Here is a 19,042-nt window from a genome sequence, read left to right on the forward strand (position 1 = left end):
CAGAAGGTCATGGAGCAAAGGCAAAGGGTGTGTTAATGGTGTGGTGTAAGACAAAGCGTTAGTGCAGAGAGGGTGTTAAATGACAGAATAATGAACAGCCCTGGCCAAAAGCACAAACATGAAAAAAACAATGGGCAGGCACATGATTTAAAAAAATGAATGATGGAACAAACTAAAATAAAATAAAAATAATACTAAAAAATAAAAAATTAAAATAAAAAAGGGGGCCAGACATGCTCTGAAATTATTGAACTCAATGTTCAGCCAGGTAGCCTGTAGCGTGCCTAATCAGTAAATGAGATGCTATTCCTCAAGCTTGAGTTGACGTTCACTGAAACACTGCAGCAAGCCCAGGACAGAGACGTGGGCATGAGAGCAGGGGGTGTGTTGAAATGGCAAGCGACAGGAAGCGTGGTGTCATGCTTTCGGACTGAGTGAAGGTGTTCCACAAAGTGGTCTCCCAATCTGTATTTGGTCTCCCCAATGTAGAGAAGACCACATTGTGAGCAGCGAATATAGTATACTAAGTTGAAAGAAGTACAAGTAAATTGCTGCTTCACTTGAAAGGAGTGTTTGGGGCCTTGGATAGTGAGGAGAGAGGAGGTAAAAGGGCAGGTATTACACCTCCAGTGATTGCAGGGGAAGGTGCTGTGGGAAGGGGACGAGGTGGTGGGGGTAATGGAGGAGTGGACAAGGGTGTTGCGGAAGGAACAATCCCTTCGGAATGCTGACAGGGGAGGGGAAGATGCGTTTGGTAGTGGCATCACGCTGGACATGGCAGAAGTGGCAGAGGATGATCCTTTGGATGTGAAGGCTGGTGGGGTGGAAAGTGAGGAAAAGGGGTACCCTGCCGCGGTTCTGGGAGGGAGGGGGCAGGGTGTGAGGGTAGAGGTGCGGGAAATGGACTGGACACGGTTGAGGGCCCTGTCAACCACAGTGGGGGGGAATCCTCGGTTGAGGAAAAAGGAAGACATGTCAGAAGCGCTGTCATGGAAGGTTGCATCAAAGAAACTGGGAGTCCTTACAGGAGACAGGGTGTGAAGAAGTGTTGTCAAGGTAGCTGTGGGAGTTGGTGGGCTTATAATGAATATTAGTAGACAGCCTATTGCCAGAGATGGAGACAGAGAAGTTGAGGAAGGGAAGGGAAGTGTCAGAGATGGACAATGTAAAGGTGAGGGAAGGGTGGAAATTGGAAGCAAAGTTGATAACGTTTTCCAGTTCGGGACAGGAGCAGGAAACAGCACCGATACAGTCATCAATGTACCAGAAAAAGAGCTGGGGGACGGGGCCTAAGTAGGACTGGAACAAGGAATGTTCGACATATCCCATAAAAAGACAGGCATAACTAGGACCCATGCGGGTACCCATAGCAACATCTTTTACTTGAAGGAAGTGAGTGGAGTTGAAGGAGAAGTTGTTTAATGTGAGAACAAGTTCAGCCAGGCAAAGGAGGGTAGTGGTGGATGGGGATTGGTTGGGCCAGTCTTTTCTTCTCATAGTTTACAGTCATTGAGCTAACACCCTTCATAATCATCATTTTAATAATGTTATGGTCCTTTTTCTCTAACATTGCACTTGGGGAGTTAAGACCAGTTGCAGTATTCAGGTCAAGCTGGGTTAGAGGGTGGCTGGACATTTGGACTTAAGGGGGCTGAGGGGAGGAGCAGGGAGGGAAGTCAAGAAAGGAGTAATTAAATAAAATTCATCATTATACCAATGTCGCTTCTTACTTTACATCCAAATCCTAGCAATTCCATGATGTAGTAACAGAAACGTTTTTTAAAAAAGCCAACTAATGCATTTACACTGGAAATCATCCGTATCTCAAAAAATTGCCTATAATCAGTTTTAATAGAAATTCATCTAAACATAAGCTGGGCATGCCCTAGAAAGTTTCTTTTTATTCATTCGTGGGATGTTATGATGTTATGCATATATGGAAAAAATATTAAAAGCTACAATTTACCAGCTGATTGGTTATAAATTACTTTTTTCTGGCAAACACAAAATAAACATCAGTGCAGGGGTGACTCTCCAAAACCATCAACTCACTTTAATACTTTTCTGCTCTGAACTGGTGCACAGCTAATAGTAAGAGGAAATAACATCTCTTGACAGGCTCCCTAGTAAAAAATAAAGCAGATTTTTCTCATGTAAACACGGCTGAGCTGACCAGTGGGGTATTCACTGCCATTTCTCGACCACAAATGCCCACCTTGAAGAAGTGGGGTGAGATTCTGATGGTTGACATGTATGGTAAGTTCTCTTCTTTGGCCTCCTTTGGTCAGTGGTTTGTGAAGCAGCGCCTGGAGTGGCTATAAAGGCCAATTCTAGAGTGACAGGCTCTTCCAAGTTGAGACTCTACTAAGTAGAGTGTAACTATCACCTAGAACAGCAAGGGCAGCAGATGCATGGGAACACCATCATCTGCAAGTTTCCTTCCAAGTCACACACCATCCTGACTTGGAATTATATCACCGCTTCTTCACTGTCACTGAGTCAGAATCCTGGAACTCCCTCCCTAACAGCACTATGGGTGTACCTACACCATTTCTCATAGGCATTTAGGGATGGGCAATAAATGCTGGCCTTGCCAGCAATGCTCAAGTTCCACAAGTGATTAAAAAAAAACCTCTAGCCTCTTGTACATCCCGCATGATCTTTGCCCCACCATTGGCAGCCATGCCTTCAGCTGCCTAGCCTCAAAGCCCTGGAATTCTATCCCCAAACTCTTTGCCTCTCAACCTCTGTCTCTTTTAAGCTGCTGCTTAAAACCTACCTCTTTGACTGAGCATTTGGTCACCTGTCCTAATGTTTACTTCATTGGCTCAATGCCCTTGGTACCTTTTACTACATTAAAGGCGCTATATAAATGCTAGCTATTATGTTGGGTATCCTTTCTCACAGTCAGCAACCCTTTTTATCCTTCCAAAGAGGGACTAAGATGTCTGTTCTCTCTACAGATGTTTCATTGACCTGCTGTGTTTCTGGGATTTCGTGTTTTTGCAAAATGTTTGCTTTTGTGCTTTGCTTTTTTACCGTTGCCATGAGCTGAGTGTGGTACTGGGTCAGCTCACTGAAAGGGTGCATAATGTGTGAAATTTCTACTTGAGGTCAAGGCTGAAGTTGTAAGAGACTGAGTTTAGTTCGCAACACTCCCACACTATCCAGAGTGACTTTCCAGTGTCACAGGATTTAGGAAGCAGCGGAAGAACTCACTTCATAAGTTTGTAAAAAAAAAAGTTACATTTGTAATTATTTTCATAGAAGGAACTTCAGCCACCAGAGTTTTGTAAAGCTTCCCTTATTCAGCTATGCAATGTTATGTTTTAAGGAGGTTTTCTTTTTAATTAATCATCAAAAATTTTATCGGGGTTATAAAATAGATTGATGGATCCTGCTTGGAAATTCAACGCCTTTTATTTATATTATTGAGGAAATGCAAATCCCCAGAGCCAAACGATGGCCTCCTCATTTGCTGAGTTTAAGGTGGTTAGTCCGTCACTTAGTCTGTAGAGGGAACACTCCTCGGTAATGTGAAGCAATGTTTGTGTCTCTACAAATGCATAAAGGGTTTGTACTGAGGCCCCAGCGGTGGAGGTTGGCTGCACAGGGGTCCTGACTTGTCCTGAACCTGTTTAGCAAGGACCACTCTCACCCTAGTAGTTTAAAGCCTGCCATTCAACAGATGGGGTTTGTCACAAGGAACCTGTTAGTGACTTCCCGTGTTTCCCATTCCTTGATCTAAAAGATGTCTGCTGGTAGATCTTGCTCAGGAAGGTTGCTCCATATGCGGCACCGAGATGGAAGGTGGATTGAACATGTCATTATGGAGTGGTAAGTGAGGTGCAGCATGGATGGTTTCAACCAGCTTGTGGGTTTTCGTCAGTTGGCGGATGTGTGGGGGAGTGATGTTTGTGAGGACAGGAAGCCAGGGAAGGGGTGTTGAGTGGAAGGTTCCAGTTATGATGCGCATTGTTGCATGCAATTGAAGATCAACAAGATGTGTGTGTGAAAAGCTATGCCAGACAGGTGCACCGAACTCTGCTGCTGCTGAGTATGATAGGGCAAGTGCTGAGGTCCTGACTGGAAGCTGAAGTTTGAAGCAAGGTACAAGACAGGAAAAAACAAATGGTTCTTCAGTACCTTCCATTCTAATTTGTGTATAAGCATGAATAGATATTTATTCGGAAAATACACCACTTGACTGGCTGAGCAGTAAGCTGGACGCACAATGGAAGGTTCAGACTTTGTGCTGTTCTTTAAGGGCGGTCACACTCCCTGACTGCACTCTGTAGCACTTCCCGTACGTCTGATTTGTCCGGGCCCGCCTGTTCCGGGACCACAGGAAACCGAGCAGTTGTCTTTGATCGCGGGATGGCCAGCAGCACACTGAAGGTGAGGAGAGAGAGTGCTGAGAGGGACAACCTATTGCAACATGTCTCCAGCATGTGTTCGGGCTTTGCAGCGTTGAACTGTATCTTGCGTTAAATCTCAGTGCCGTATTTTCCAGCAGTGATACTGGACTTTGCGGAAGGGGTTCTGCTGTCACTCGCTGTATCAAAGCAGGCAGTAAATGCATTCTGAACTTTACCCACTGAGCCTTTTGTCCAAAGAAACGTCCAAGTCAGCTGAGAAAAAACCTTATTTAAAGAGCAACTAATGTCTACAATCTATCATAATACAGCAGTAAGGTAGATTGTGTTGTGTGAATTAATAGAAAAGAATGCGTGTGATTGGGTTTAAAGTTGATGTTGCACTTGTATCTCTTGTTTGACACTTTCATTTATGTGCATTTTACAAAAGTTTAAAAAGTTGGTAATAAAAAAAATGTTTCTGAAGCTTGGGATCATGGTTTTATAATTTTGCCAGCAACCTTTAAAGACCCGATTTCAACTCTTCTGCAAGTGGGTGGGTTTTTAAAGGATTAAGATGGGGCCCTACTGTCTGATCAGCCTGGATCTTGTATCGTGTTTTTTTTGTTTTCTTCATTCACACACTTCCTCAGTAGTTGCAAAATGTTAATTTTCTAAGACCATATTCTTCCACTTCTGCAGTATTGCTCTCAAATCAGCCAAAGTCCCAAACACTGGAATTCCCTGGATGTGCCATTCCCTGGTTCCCTGTGCCCTAGTGACTAATCTTCAGAATTCCTTGATCCCATCTTCAAATCCTTCTTCAACCCACCGCATGCAATCCGCATCTTCACTGTATATCCCAACCCACACCCTCTGCCTCTGGTTTACTGTTTATTCCTTGCTGTGTTCCCTTTACCATCTGAGGCTGACCTTTCAGACATGCTGTCTGAAATACTTTCACCCTCTCCCCATTTAGAAAAAAACTTCATCTTGCTATTTTCCTTCCCTGGCTTCAGAAACTTTGTATTTTTGACTTTTTCCAAAGTTCCCCCATTTTCTGCTGAATATTCAGCTTGTAAAGTTCCCTGCAATACTCTATAGAAATATAAGTTGTACACAAAAACAAAACTAGACCACCAGAAGTTATATTCTTGAGGCAAACCATCCTGCAAGCATTTCCGACACCTGTTACTGGTGAATAGCAGTAGAGGTACTCTCTCTAGTTTTGGTTATAATTTCAGTATTGTTTTGTTTCTCCTCACCACAGAGACGTTTAAGAGAGGCCGTTCGCGTGCTGGGTGGTGGCACTTGTCTGTTTTTCGCCTATTGTACTGCTGTTGGGGATGAGAAGTTTTATGCCAAACTCCTAATGCCTACTCTGCAGAGGTTTGTGGATCCAGAAACAGCACATACTCTTTCTATCCGTTTTATTTCCAGGGGATTAATCCCGTGGTCAAAATGCACGGATTCCTCCGCCCTGGTAAGTAATCCATGAGACCACAATCCAGATCTCCCCTTGCTGCCAAAAGCATTCTGAACACTCCCAAGCGGGAGTTGAATCTGTGCAATAAGTGAAGTGAATGCATAACTTTTATTGATCTAACAAAAATTGTTTGAATTTCCTGCATATAATGTTGTTGCTAATCTTAGGGCTTCCAATCATCCACTTCCTTGCTGTTATTACCCTGCTGTTCACACAACCCTCTATTTACCCCATTCCTGCTGTCGTCACACTAAGAATTGAGTAATCTGAGAACAGCTTATTTTAAACAGTGTGACTTGTCCTCAATTAAACATGCACAATATTGTCTTTTTATGAGCCCCATGTTGAAATAACCATGCAATTCCATTCCTTGCTAAAATCCTAATTTGTAAATGAAAATATTTTAAATTTCTGCAGTATATATTTTCTTCTCTTGACTAATCTTAGCAAGAAAGTTGCTGCGAGTATAAAGTGGGGAAGACTGCCTACTTTTCACAAAATAGCAAATGGAAGAAAGTTTTCTGATAGCAGAGCTTGTAGATTGCAGTGATTGTAATTGATAATCAAATATAAACCTCTTCTTCCAATTGGAGTCTGATTGGTGCTTTTGAAACTGGTATCATTTATAAACATTGAGGACTTTTTCAGTCTTGATTTTAATTGTGAGAGAAAGTTAGTTTGAATAGAGACATTGTAGCATGGCTCAATGTGACATTGGAAATTTATATATACATATCATTGTATATACAACTCTGTTTAATGCAGAAAATAAATATCAGATTTAGCTGAATTCACATAGGAATCTAACATTCATGTTCCTGCTGCTCAGAAACTGTTCCTAGATTTTCTAGATTGGGGTGAGGGGCTTGGGGAGTGATTGTGGGAGAAGGCAACCTGCCTTCAGCAATTTTTCACTCCTTTTTCCATCTACTGTTAGAAAGTGTGTCAGATCACCTGCTGGACTCTGATTAATGATTTGACTTGACAGTTTCTTCAGACACAAACTGTGAGCTCATTTAACAGTTTCAATTTTCAAATGCAATCTGTTCCTTTTGAAATTCTTAGGAGGAAAATTAACGAATGTACAAGCAAACAGGGCTGTGGCTGTTGTGGGTCAATTGCCTACCAGCGCAGCTGAGAGCGAGCGACTGTAGGAGAGGGAGGGAAAGTGAAAAACAGCGCCCTCAAAAACATCTGCACTCGAGGCAATGAATAACGCTCATTCTTGGTGTGCACCACTGACCTATAGTGCTTGGAAGAGTGCCTATCATTGTATGTAGAGTTGCCAACTCTGCAAGTATTACCAAGGTTTCAACACATGTTCTCCACCTCCAACCACCCAGTACTATCAAACAGCCTTCCCCTCCCCACTCCTCTCCAATAATTTTACAATTATTAAATTAAAGTGTTCAAAGAAAATGGGGGGGTGGGGGGGAGCACCATTTTTTAATGCCCTGTGATCTTTCTCCTGGTTTGCTTGCAGCAATATCCAGGAGATGAATCCTGGAAACTCCAGGATAATCTGGGAGGGTTGACAACCCTAAGTGTGTGGAATAACTGTCACTGATTGTTGAGTTTGCCTAATTCACTGGTGATCTCTGACCTGTTTCAGGAGGTAAATGTATTTGGCCAAAAATTCAAGAACCCAGTGGGAATTGCAGCGGGGTTCGACAAACATGGGGAGGCAGTGGCTGGCCTTTACAAAATGGGGTTCGGATTTGTGGAGGTAGGAAGTGTCACACCACAACCCCAGGATGGAAATCCCAGACCTAGGGTCTTCAGACTGGAGCCTGATCAGGCTGTCATCAACAGGTAGGGCTAAGGGCTGTGAATTCTTGTGTTACAGTTTGTAGAAGATATTTTGAGGTGGGTAGGGGCGAGTGGGTACAGGAATGACACCAGCTGTTGCAAGTGATTCGGTTTCACCTCAAAGTGAATGGATTTCCAGAAACCCACTGATGAAGTTGTTGGTTATACCACATGGAATACATGGATGTAAGCAATAATGCATCTATTACATAGAATTACACAACAACAACTTGTATTTATATATTGCCTTTAACGTCATAAAATGTCCTAAGCCACTTCACAAGAGTGTTATAAAGCAAGGTTTGACACTGAGCCACATAAGGTGATATATGGTTAGATGACCTAAAGCTTGGTCAAACAGGTCGGTTTAAGGAGCCCCTTGAAGGTCGAAAGGGAGGTAAAGAGGCGGAGAGGTTTAGGGAGGGAATTTCAGAGCTTGGAGCCCAGGCAGCTGAAGGTGCAGCCAGCAATGGTGGAGCAATTAGAATCGGAGATGCTCAAGGGGCCAGAATTTTTTTTTTATTATTTGTTCATGGGATGTGGGTGCCACTGGCTAGGCCAGCATTTATTGCCCATCCCTAATTGCCCTTGAGAAGGTGGTGGTGAGCTGACTTCTTGAACCACTGCAGTCCATGTGGGGTAGGCACACCCGCAGTGCTGTTAGGAAGGGAGTTCCAGGATTTTGACACAACGACAGTGAAGGAACGGTGATATCGTTCCAAGTCAGGATGGTGTGTGGCTTGGAGGGGAACTTGCAGGTGGTGGTGTTCCCATGCATCTGCTGCCCTTGTCCTTCTAGGTGGTAGAGGTCGCAGGTTAGAAGGTGCTGTCTAAGGAGCCTTAGATGAGCGCAGATATTTATAGGGGTTATGGGGCTGGAGGAGATTACACATATAGGGAGGGGGCGAGGCCATGAAGGGATTTGTAAACAAGGCTGAGAATTTTAAAATCGAGGTGTTGCTTAATCGGGAGCCACTGTAGGTCAGTGAGAACAGGGGCAATGGGTGAATGGAACTTGGTGGAGTAAGGATACGGGCGCAGAGGTTTGGATGACCTCAAGTTTACAGAGAGTAGAATGTTGGCGGCTGGCCAGGAGTGTGTTGGAATAGTCAAGTCTAGAGGTAACAAAGGCATGGATGAGAGTTTCAGCAGCAGATGAGCTGTGGAAGGGGAAGTCGGACGATGTTAAGGAGGTGGAAATAGACGATCATAGCAATGACACGGATATGTGGTCAGAAGCTCATCTTGGGGTCAAATATGACACCAAGGTGGGGAACAGGCTGGTTCAGCCTCCTGGACAGTTGCCAGGGAGAGGGATAGAGTCAGTAGCTAGGGAACGGAGTTTGTAGCAGGGACCAAAGACGATGGCTACAGTCTTCCCAATATATAAATGGAGGAAATTTCTGCTCATCTGGTACTGGATATCAGACAAGCAGTCTGATAATTTAGCAACAGTGGAGGAGTCTAGAGAAGCGATGTGAGGTAGGGTCATCAGCATACATGTGAAAACTAATGCTGTGAACATTGAGGACTTTTTCAGTCTTGGTTTTAGTTGTGAGGGAACTGGTCAATGCCAGTGTTTATGCTCCACACAAGCCTCCCCCCACTCTACTTCATCTCAATCTATAAGCAGAAGGGTGCCAGATGCACACACATAACTAAGGCAGCTGTCACTGGCCCTTGTGCCTGACATCCACCTTCCCCCCGCCCCCCCACCCTTTAATCTAATAACAGTATGCAGCAAACCCAAAAAGGTAAACTTTACAAGGATTCATTGGGTCCTCAGGGTTCAAGGCCTTGTGGCTGTTACTCTTGTATAGCACTCGGAGCTCGTCCCTAATTCCATAAGTGAGTGGGCTTATGCTGGTGGCATGTCGGGGCCATAGAAGTGACAAGAACCCACAAATGATGTATACTGCAGTGTGTTAGAGTAAGATATGGTCCCTATTTGCATACTGGGAGTGGGAAATTATTCCCTCCTATCTGGGAATCACTCCCAATATCTAGTCCTGGGGTGTATTCCCCAATGACAGGACATGGAGATTACATCATACTAAGTACTAGGAATCTGTGCCAATATATAGTCGGGGTATATTCCTGGGGGCGGGTTGGGTGCAGCACAGTTCCGATACATTGCATGAACAATTGCTCCTTGGGAGATCAGCAATATCTAGATGTGGTTTTCCGTTTTTTAGAAAATGTCTTTAAAATTTTTTTTTTAAACCAGGTATGGTTTTAATAGTCAAGGTTTTATTGCGGTACAGCAGAGGCTTCAAGCTCGGTCGGAAACCCAGGAGCAGCTTACAAAAGGTAAAGGCTTGAAAAGTTGAGAGTATTGTGGCTAATTTGCACAGCGCCGTTTTTGTTTATCCAACCTGCTTCACTTTATTCTTTCAGTTTAATCTGCTTTGTTTTAACCCACACCCTTGTCCAGCTTTATTTTTCTATTTAGTCTGTGCATGACATGCAGAATATATCTCTTCTGAAGGTGGGAATAGTGAAATTTGATCAGCAATTCTGTGGGAAATGTGCAATCCTGGGTGTAATGCACGTTCTGGTCATATGGTGGCAGCAGATGTCAGTCATTTTGCACAATACCTAAAAGAAGCTGTAACTGCAAATGTTGGTCATCTGAAGCAAAGAACTCAAAACGCTTGAAATACTCAGCAGGTCAGTCCACATCTGTGGAGGGAACAAGCAAGTTAATGTTTCAGGTATGGCTACTTTTCAGAATGGAAAGATCATCGACCTGAAAGGTTCATTTTTGTTTCTCTCCACAGCTGCTCCCTAACTTCAGTGTTACCAGCATTTTATGTTGATATTTAGCACCTTGGTGTCCAAGTTAACTTTTTATTTTCTAATTTCACCTTGCCAAGTGAGACAGTTAAGTGAATTAATTGTTTTGTAGGTATCCAATACCCGATATACCATTATTGGTGTTAATCAGGATGAAATCTTATAAATTCCATTGATGTGCAGTTGGTTAATCCTCGTGAATTTTGTACCTTGCACATTTACCTTGGATTAAAGCCCTACTTCTGCATTTGAGCAAATTACCTGGGATGGTCGTTCAGTGCAGTGCTGAGGGAGTGTTACATTGCCAGTGTGCCATTTTTCAGATCAGATGTTGAGCCAAAACTCACTTTTCTGTTCAAGTGGCTATAAAAAGATCCCACAGCACTATTTGAAGAATAGCCGAGTTGTCCTTGTGTCCTAAACAATGTTTATCTGTCAACCAAGATAAATGCTATTTCTTTCTTTACTGCTAAACTGGATTTAGTGCTTCTGCAAAGCCAATTGGTTAATTAGCTGGAATCAGTGGGGTTACATAATCCTCATGCATGTCATCCCTTTCACGCTGTGTGTGTACAGTGAAATGTATAGGGTTAAGGAGTTTATTGGTGCTTCGAAGATTGGCATCACTGTTATCATCTGAAATAAGTTCACCAGGCATTGATTCCAACACAACTACAATGTGGAAATTTGTTAAATGGAGGAAAATTAAGGAATAAAATGTCAGCAGAGAAACCGCAGCAATTTCCATGGCTTTGGAGTTGTAAAACCTATTTAATTCCTTCACTTCCAAAGCCAGCTGTGATTGACATCTGCTTTCTGTAGAACTTTCAAAGTGTAATTCCTGTCAAACATTGTGATCAAATCTCCATATGGAAATAGAAATTGTGTATTTTTTTTGTTTTGGAAGCGGGAAGACCTTTGGGTATAAATCTCGGAAAGAACAAGTTGTCTAAGGACGCTACAGCTGATTATGTGGAAGGAGTTCGGGTCCTGGGCCCACTGGCTGACTATCTGGTTGTTAATCTGTCCAGTCCCAACACCCCAGGTTTAAGAGCACTTCAGAGCAAGGATGAGCTTCGCAGCCTGTTGGAAAAGGTCAGCAAGTGGTTTTCTTATTTTTGGTGTGTCTGAACAAGTAGCTAAAACCAAAACGCCCGTCATCTGTCATTTCTGTGACTCATTGGTAGCACTCTCACCTGTGAATGAAGCTCCATCTCCAGGTCTTGAGAGCAAGATCTAGGCTGACTTTCTAATGCAGTGCTGAAGAAGGGCTGCATCGTCGGAGGTGCCACCTTTGAGATGAGGCGTTAACCTGAGTCCCTGTTTGCTCTCTCGGGTGGTAAAAGATCCCATGGCACTATTTCGAAGAGGAGAAAGAGAGTTCTCCCCAGTGCCCTAGGAAATACATATCCCTCAACCAACATCACTTGAACAGATTATCTGGTCGCTATCAAATTGCTGTTTGTACACAAATTTGCTGCTGCTTTTCCTACATTACAACTCTGACTGCACTTTCAAAGTACTTAAATGGCTGTAAAGCAAATTCCAACATCTTAAATTCGTAAAAGGCGCTATATAAATGCAAGAATTTTTCTTTTTTTAAGGGAAGAAGGAAGTATCTGTCAGTTTTTTTTTCTCACCCAATGTTGGTTTGTATTTAATGCAAATGTGCATTTTTTTATTTTAAAAGAAAATTTGGGCACTCTAATTTCTTTACAGCAATGATCTGTTTTTGTTCTGTTGGCATACTTTGTCTCTACCATTCTAATAACACCTTGTTAGTTATGATTTTGTAGCAGCTTTTCCTGATTTTATTTTTCAGGTATTGAAGGAAAGAGATGCTCTGAAAGTCAACCGGAAGCCAGCTGTACTTTTAAAAATTGCTCCAGATCTGACAGCTCAAGATATAAAAGATATTGCTCGTGTTGTAACAGAGGTGAGGACAATGCAACAGAGAGCAATTGAAGCTTGAATGCAGCCGGGCTCACTTTCCACACATATGATCGCAGATCTGTATTTGTAGAAAATGAGCTAGTTTGCTTCTTGGACTTTGGATTTTCAATGATTTGAAAATGGGGCAAGAGAAGATGAACTTTCCATTTGGGTCGCAGGTTAGATAAGGAGCCCCAATGGAGGTAATGAGCCTTTATTCTGAGTGTGTTGCTGAGTGTTACAAACAGGTGAGAAAGGGGTCTAGGGGTTCCCTCTCAGCCTTCACCTGGTCTTACCTTAACAGGGTTTAATTTTAAACACAGCTTGTTTTTAGCTCCCCATTGGTGTATCCTTGTTCACTGCTTTCCAATTGTAAGGCAAACAAACCAGCACAAACAGGTTTTCTTAAGTTTAAAGAAGAAAGGTTGAACTTTGTTAAACTCTAATTTGGTTAACACCTACGGATACACGACACACCCACGCTAGCATGCATACGCAATACACACATGCAGGTAGAGACAGAAAGAGCAGAATAAAATAAAGTGGAAAAGTTTGAGGCAATATCTGAAGATGGTTTTGGTTACTGTTCTTTGATCTCGCTGTAGAGTCCTTGATTGTAGGCAGCTCTTGCTTTTCATTGGGGCCCAGTATTCTTCTTAAACCTTGTTCGATGTAGGAGACCTTTCTCTCTTGAGTTCATGTGTCTTCAGTGCGTCCAGTGGCTTGTGAGAAAGAGATGGGAGCAGACAGGAGAGGTCTTGTATCCACTGGCATTTAGAAGAGTAAGAGGTGACTTGATTGAAACATATAAGATCCTGAGGGGTCTTGACAGGGTGGGAGTGGAAAGGATGTTTCCCCTTGTGGGAGAATCTAGAACTAGGGGTCACTGTTTAAAAATAAGGAGTTGCCCATTTAGGACAGATGAGAAGAAATTTGTTCTCTCAGAGGGTCGTGAGTCTATGGAATTCTCTTCCTCAAAAGGCGATGGAAGCGGAGTCTTTGAATATTTTTAAGGCAGAGGTAGTTAGATTCTTGATAAGCAAGGGGGTGGAAGGTTAGCGGGGGTAAGTGGAATGGTGGAGTAATTGGTTCAGCCATGAACTTATTGAATGGTGGAGCAGGCTCGAAGTGCCGAGTGGCCTACTCCCGCTCCTAATTTGTATGTTCATATGTATGTAAGTATGTTAGGTCTTCTCAGTCCAGGAGCAAACAGTCTCTGTCAGTTCAAACTGTCTGTACAATTCAAAAAACTCCCCAAGTTGGCCAGCAGGTTAGTCACGTGACCAATTGGTGTAACCACTTCTGCGTTTGTGGATTCTCTTGTCCTAGCAGACCCTGGAATGTCTCCTCTTACACATAATACCTGGTGATCAAAGTCCATTTTAGGATTTGTGGATAAGGGAAGTAACCTCTCTTGTCCCTATTGGTATGCAAATGTCCTCCAGCCAAGTGTCTGGCAGCCCATGTAACAGGCCTTCTCTTCTTCCCAGCAACAATTTGAAATTTAATGTCCATATGGTGAAATTAATATGCCTCATTCTTGGCATGAGGGGACCCAGCATGACTGAGACTGATCATGCATTTCAGGATTCAGACTCTTGCAGGTAGATTTGCAAGTGTCTTTTTTTTCCTTTGTATCTGTGTGCTTTGTAAAATGTGGTAAAAGCAGTGAGAGGGCTGGGGCTGCTGACTCACTGCATTATTCTGACTATCCAACTCCATTGTGCAAGCTTCCACTTGATGTACTGCTGTTCCAATTTGCAGCTGGGAGTTGATGGTCTTATCGTGACGAACACCACAGTCAGCAGGCCGCAGTCTCTTCAAGACCCACTACAGACTCAACTCGGGGGCTTGAGTGGAGTGCCACTGAAGGAAATGTCAACACAGACTGTGAAAGACATGTATTCACTAACCAAAGGTATTACTAAGCTGCACTGAATCACAACGAATACACCACTGGAGATAGGAGGCCTCTTTCTGGGACATTCCACTGGTACATCAATAAACACTGTACAAACGACTGCTCAAGACAAAGCCCCAAAACAAATATATAATTCTGATTGCGATGGGAGCAACACACTGTCAATTCAGTCCTGCCACTCCACAGATCGCCTGACATATCACTTTAAACTTTCCAAATTAAAGAATCGACAGCTGAATTGAGCCATCTATTAACCCCCAAATGAAGCGAACCAAACCATGTGTCTTTAGATCAACAAATTAACTGTTTAATTAGAAAAACTAAATTTTTAAACAATACTAAGATATAAACAACATTTTAAAAAAAAAACAAAGTTCTTTCAGATTTACGCTTTTGGTGAAGTGGAATCTTCCAATGTGGAATAGTCCTGGGTTGCTTGAAGTCCTCACAGCCATCCGATGGAAATAAAAATAAATGCCCAACATCCAAAGCCTCAACTCCTCGTCTGTCCAGTGATGAATTCAACAATTCTGAGAGTATAATAAATAGGGTTTAAACAGACAGAGGGAGAGCGCTCTCTTATTTCCTTCAGTATATGCTGGCAGACAGTCTGTGTGTCTGTGTCTGTTCACTGTCTGTTAAAAGCCAGTTTTTCAGCTAGTTTCAATTGTCAATCGCAACACTGTATATCATGTTTTTGGCTGTATCCTGGGGCAACCAAGTTGCACTTTCCTTGCTAACTTCTGAGGCTGGTTTGTTCTTAAAGCAGTACTAATCCTTTGCTGGCTTAAAGACACAACGCATTTTCCAAAAAAAAAAGATCATAACACCAAAGTAGAAGATGTGCTCAGTTTGTGATTTTTCTCCAAATAGCAAAGAGATGTAGTTTTTCTCGAGTTTTTTTTTAGAAAAACACTTTTTTTTTAAATTGGTCATTCAATCAAAGTAATGAACTTAATGGGCAACATTAATCCACTATTTTAAACTGCAGTGGAGCCTAGAATAATTCTTAGTAATGCAGTAATATGTATGGAGGTTCTGTGGGCTAAATAGTATTACAGTTTCACAGTAGCATGCTGTACACAGCAGATTGCAATGTCCGCAGCGATAGGTCGTCTTTCAGAACCTACAGAGAAGCGGTTGAGCAAAGATGGATTAGACCTGCCCATAGAAACTCCAGCTCAGTCCTCCACCACTGAGATACAAAGTGATGTTGGCTGGTTTTACTACTTCGTCAGGTTGGACAGAACCTTCATTTGAATCATTCTTTCACTTCTGAGATCTGAGTAAAATCCAACCTAGAGTGAGATTAATGTTTACTCTTTCAACTCTTGCAAGGTTCATAAGTGACATTTGGACATTCACCAACCACTTTACCAGGGTTCATGAAATTATATGGAAAATTTCTGTAAAATTTCTCACCAGTTGGAAATAATCTAGCTACCTCTAGCTAAGACCTGAGGAGCTCTGAGGATATGGGGAATGGGGAAAAAATGATAGTACAGTGGAATAGCATTGGATTGGGGCAGTAGAATACTTGATTTTTCTTTGTCTTGTTCATTTTCCTCTCCCCTCCTGAAGATGTTGACTCCATGTTGGGGTACAATTCCACAGCTGCTAGGTGTCCTCCAGTACTTTGCTCAAATGGCTGTTGTTCGTGTGATCCTTAACAAAGTATGATCGGCAGCTTTGACCATGGGTGCATCAGAACTGGTCTTGAGCTTCTGGCAAAGCTCACAGTATTGTGGTGAGGAGTGGGATTCTTCCTTTCCAACCACAGATCATTGAAGCCAATTGTAACTCCCTTACCACGATTCAGACCAGCTAACAAAGCAAAGAGAGAGGATCGAACCTGGATTCCTCCTCGTCTATATTGGCTCAGCTACTCAACAGATGGACTATTAGTCCTTTTATAATTCCTTTATCTTTAACTTGCATAAGCATACACACAAGCAATTTCTACAGGTGGTTGATACAATTGAGAAAATATACCTAGCCCTCTAATGCTGAATTTATATACTTTTTAAATAAAAAAAAAATACTCTGGCCCACTGTAGTTATGAAGTATTGTCAATGGGATGTAAAGATACTAGCTCCTCTAGTAAGAGTCAACTGTGATGAATCTTTTTGCCGATGTCTTTTCTTCTGTAGGAAGGGTTCCTATTATTGGGGTGGGTGGAATCAGCAGTGGAGCTGATGCCCTTGAGAAGATCCGAGCAGGAGCCACTTTGATCCAATTGTACACAGTCTTCATATATCAAGGACCCCCTGTGGTAAACAAAATCAAACGGGAGCTGGAGCAGCTGTTAAAGTAAGTGTGTATGACTGTTCCAATGTTGCACTCCTTCCAATAACATGATGCATTTGGCACCAGGTCATTTTATAAACTGCCTGCTTGATTTTTGGCATGAACAGTTTGTTGGATGAGAGGAGTGTTCCTGGCTGTGGAAAATACATTTACTGAGAATGTAAACTTATTATCCATTGAAACTGGTGGCGCAGGTCACATTTGGGCCCGATTGAAATCCCATTTATATTCAGTTGTAACTGCTATGAAAGCAGTATCAGTATTATACCAGCACCAAACTGACACAAGGGGAGGAATTTTATCCTGGCAGTGGGAGTCTTGACGTCCAGAGAAACCGACTGAGATCCCTGCGTCGCCTCGTTTCCGGAAGGCCCGCCGAATTTAGTGCCAGTCAGGCACTTAAGTGGACAGCAGTGGGCCTTCCATAGGATCTAGGACCCCACCACCGGAAGTCCCGCCGTTGGAGAGCTGCTGGCCAATCAGAGGTGGGCAGATACAGCGTCACTGTGGAGGCAGTGTCTGCTGCTGGAGGAGACCGTACTGGGGCTGAGGAGCGTCGCTGGACCCAGGCCTCAGGTAGGTCAGGGCAGGAGGGTTCCCGCGGGGTGGGGGTGTGTAGGGGGGGTCGGCAGCAAGAGTGGAGGGTGGCCCCCGGCAGACCCCCACCCACTTCCCGATGCTGGGTCCCTCGTTCAGGCACTGTGCCTTTTAATGAGAGATCCCCCCCACTCCCCGGAACCGGGAAGCAGCCTGCGCAGTTTTTCGTGCCATGCTTCCTTGCGGCAACAGAGCTGCCTGCTACATGGCTAATTGCAGCTGCAACGGGAAGAGGTTCTTAATTGGGGGTTAATTGCCTAGTTAAGGCCCTCAATTGACCCCCCCCCCAAGATGTGCAACATAACTGGCCACTAAACACTGCACCTTAAGATGTGGCATAACTGGGCATTAAACACTGCTCTGGATGGTGCAATATGAACTGTCTTTGATATTCTCTGGGTAATCATTCCTCTGCCTGCATTGCAGGATGCTGCATTGGAGCAACACATAGAGCCACACACCTGGCTTCATTTCTCCAGGCCCCTGAGTTCCCTGTCTTTAAAATATCAGTCTGGTGAGGTGGTGTGCTGAGGCAGACATCTTGTAATCAAATACAGCCATGTGATAGATCAAATGTTTCAATTAGCTCTCCTGGTTTCATGAATCATACTCTCATGATTGAAATTGTTGCTATGCCAACACATGATTTTGCCGCCTTGGGCTAAAAGGCCGGCATTTTCTCTGCTTCTGTAGGAAAAGCCTCAGTTCGTCAACAGTGATTAATTGTATTCATTTTTTTTCCTTTAAAGGGAACAAGGATTTTCCAGTATTGCTGAAGCAGTGGGTGCAGATCACAGGCCTCGAGAGGTACAGTTGCCAGGACCCGTAATGGACAATGTTCGGGTTGCCCCTGTTGCTACAAACAAGGCAGCTACTGCGTAGTTACATGTTGATGAAGAGGAGCGACAGGGTGGTGAGAACATGATTGCAAGTGATAATTGACACCTACCCCAGTGTTCCAAGTGATGAACAATCAGAATGAGAAGACCTCATGGCTTCACAGCGATATTGGGATAAGCTCCTGGGGATTGCCAAGAACTGAAGTTTTGTACCAATTAGTGCCATGAGATCAGTTCAGAGCCTGTTATGTTTGGACCACTGATGTTCTGTCCAAGGAGTTATAAAATGTAGAAGGGAGTCTGCTGTGAACAAAAATTTTCAAAAATAGACTGATTTCATAAATATTGTACTCCTCAGCCACCAAAAGGAGATGGTAAAGACATTTGTGTCTCATGTACCATGTATCAATAAATCAATCTGTGAATGTATCTTCCTGCAGTTACATAAATAACAATGTGTCTCAATTGCATCACAAACACAAGTACAGTTGAGGGAGGCTAATGGTCAATGTGGTTCCTACTTCAATCAAACTTGGTGATTCACCTCCAGTACAGCATCCAGAACGTACCCATTTCTTTATCTGCAAGACAATTCCAAGAATGAATCACTTTACAATCAATCCTCAATTTATCAGCTTGTCCTTGGGTTGTACCTTAACTTGAAATGTTTCTCAGTATTAAACTTTCCTGCTGTACTCGGTGTCTTTGAAAATCTGCGCAGGTTCGACTGGACTCCTGGCATAACTGAGGCAGGAATCCAACAGAAACCAGCAGCAACCCAGTTGCACTTGTTCTCTGCTGTTACTGTGATTTCTCAGCCAGCTTTAAAAGGAGCTGAACCTCCCAGCCCCAGATAGACCAACATTACCAAGGTGGTGGCACTGGACGGGGGACGGAGATTTCCTATGCCAAGATTTCCCCCTTCTCTGGCTCAGTTGCATCTGCACATGGACTGGAGACTGGTATGCTGAATGAGACAAGGCCGCTGAAGGAAGCAGC

At 43.3% G+C, this 19,042-nt stretch overlaps 1 protein-coding gene across 2 annotated transcripts; it reads left to right on the forward strand.

Moving 5' to 3' along the window:
• Positions 1 to 3,967: 3,967 nt before the first annotated feature.
• dhodh (dihydroorotate dehydrogenase) lies at positions 3,968 to 18,489 on the forward strand. Of its 2 annotated transcripts, none has more exons than XM_068049224.1 (9): positions 3,968 to 4,398; positions 5,626 to 5,838; positions 7,454 to 7,653; positions 9,878 to 9,960; positions 11,354 to 11,541; positions 12,269 to 12,382; positions 14,143 to 14,296; positions 16,451 to 16,610; positions 17,954 to 18,489. In XM_068049224.1, the coding sequence occupies exons 1-9, from the start codon at positions 4,378 to 4,380 to the stop codon at positions 18,084 to 18,086; spliced, it is 1,266 nt and encodes a 421-aa protein (XP_067905325.1). In that variant the 5' UTR covers positions 3,968 to 4,377; the 3' UTR covers positions 18,087 to 18,489. The 2 variants fall into 2 exon arrangements, with proteins under 2 accessions (XP_067905325.1, XP_067905326.1); XM_068049225.1 differs by lacking the exon at positions 3,968 to 4,398 and adding an exon at positions 4,417 to 4,694.
• Positions 18,490 to 19,042: the final 553 nt, after the last annotated feature.

This window comes from Heterodontus francisci, chromosome 17 (assembly GCF_036365525.1).
Source record: "Heterodontus francisci isolate sHetFra1 chromosome 17, sHetFra1.hap1, whole genome shotgun sequence".
Lineage (NCBI taxonomy): Eukaryota > Metazoa > Chordata > Chondrichthyes > Heterodontiformes > Heterodontidae > Heterodontus > Heterodontus francisci.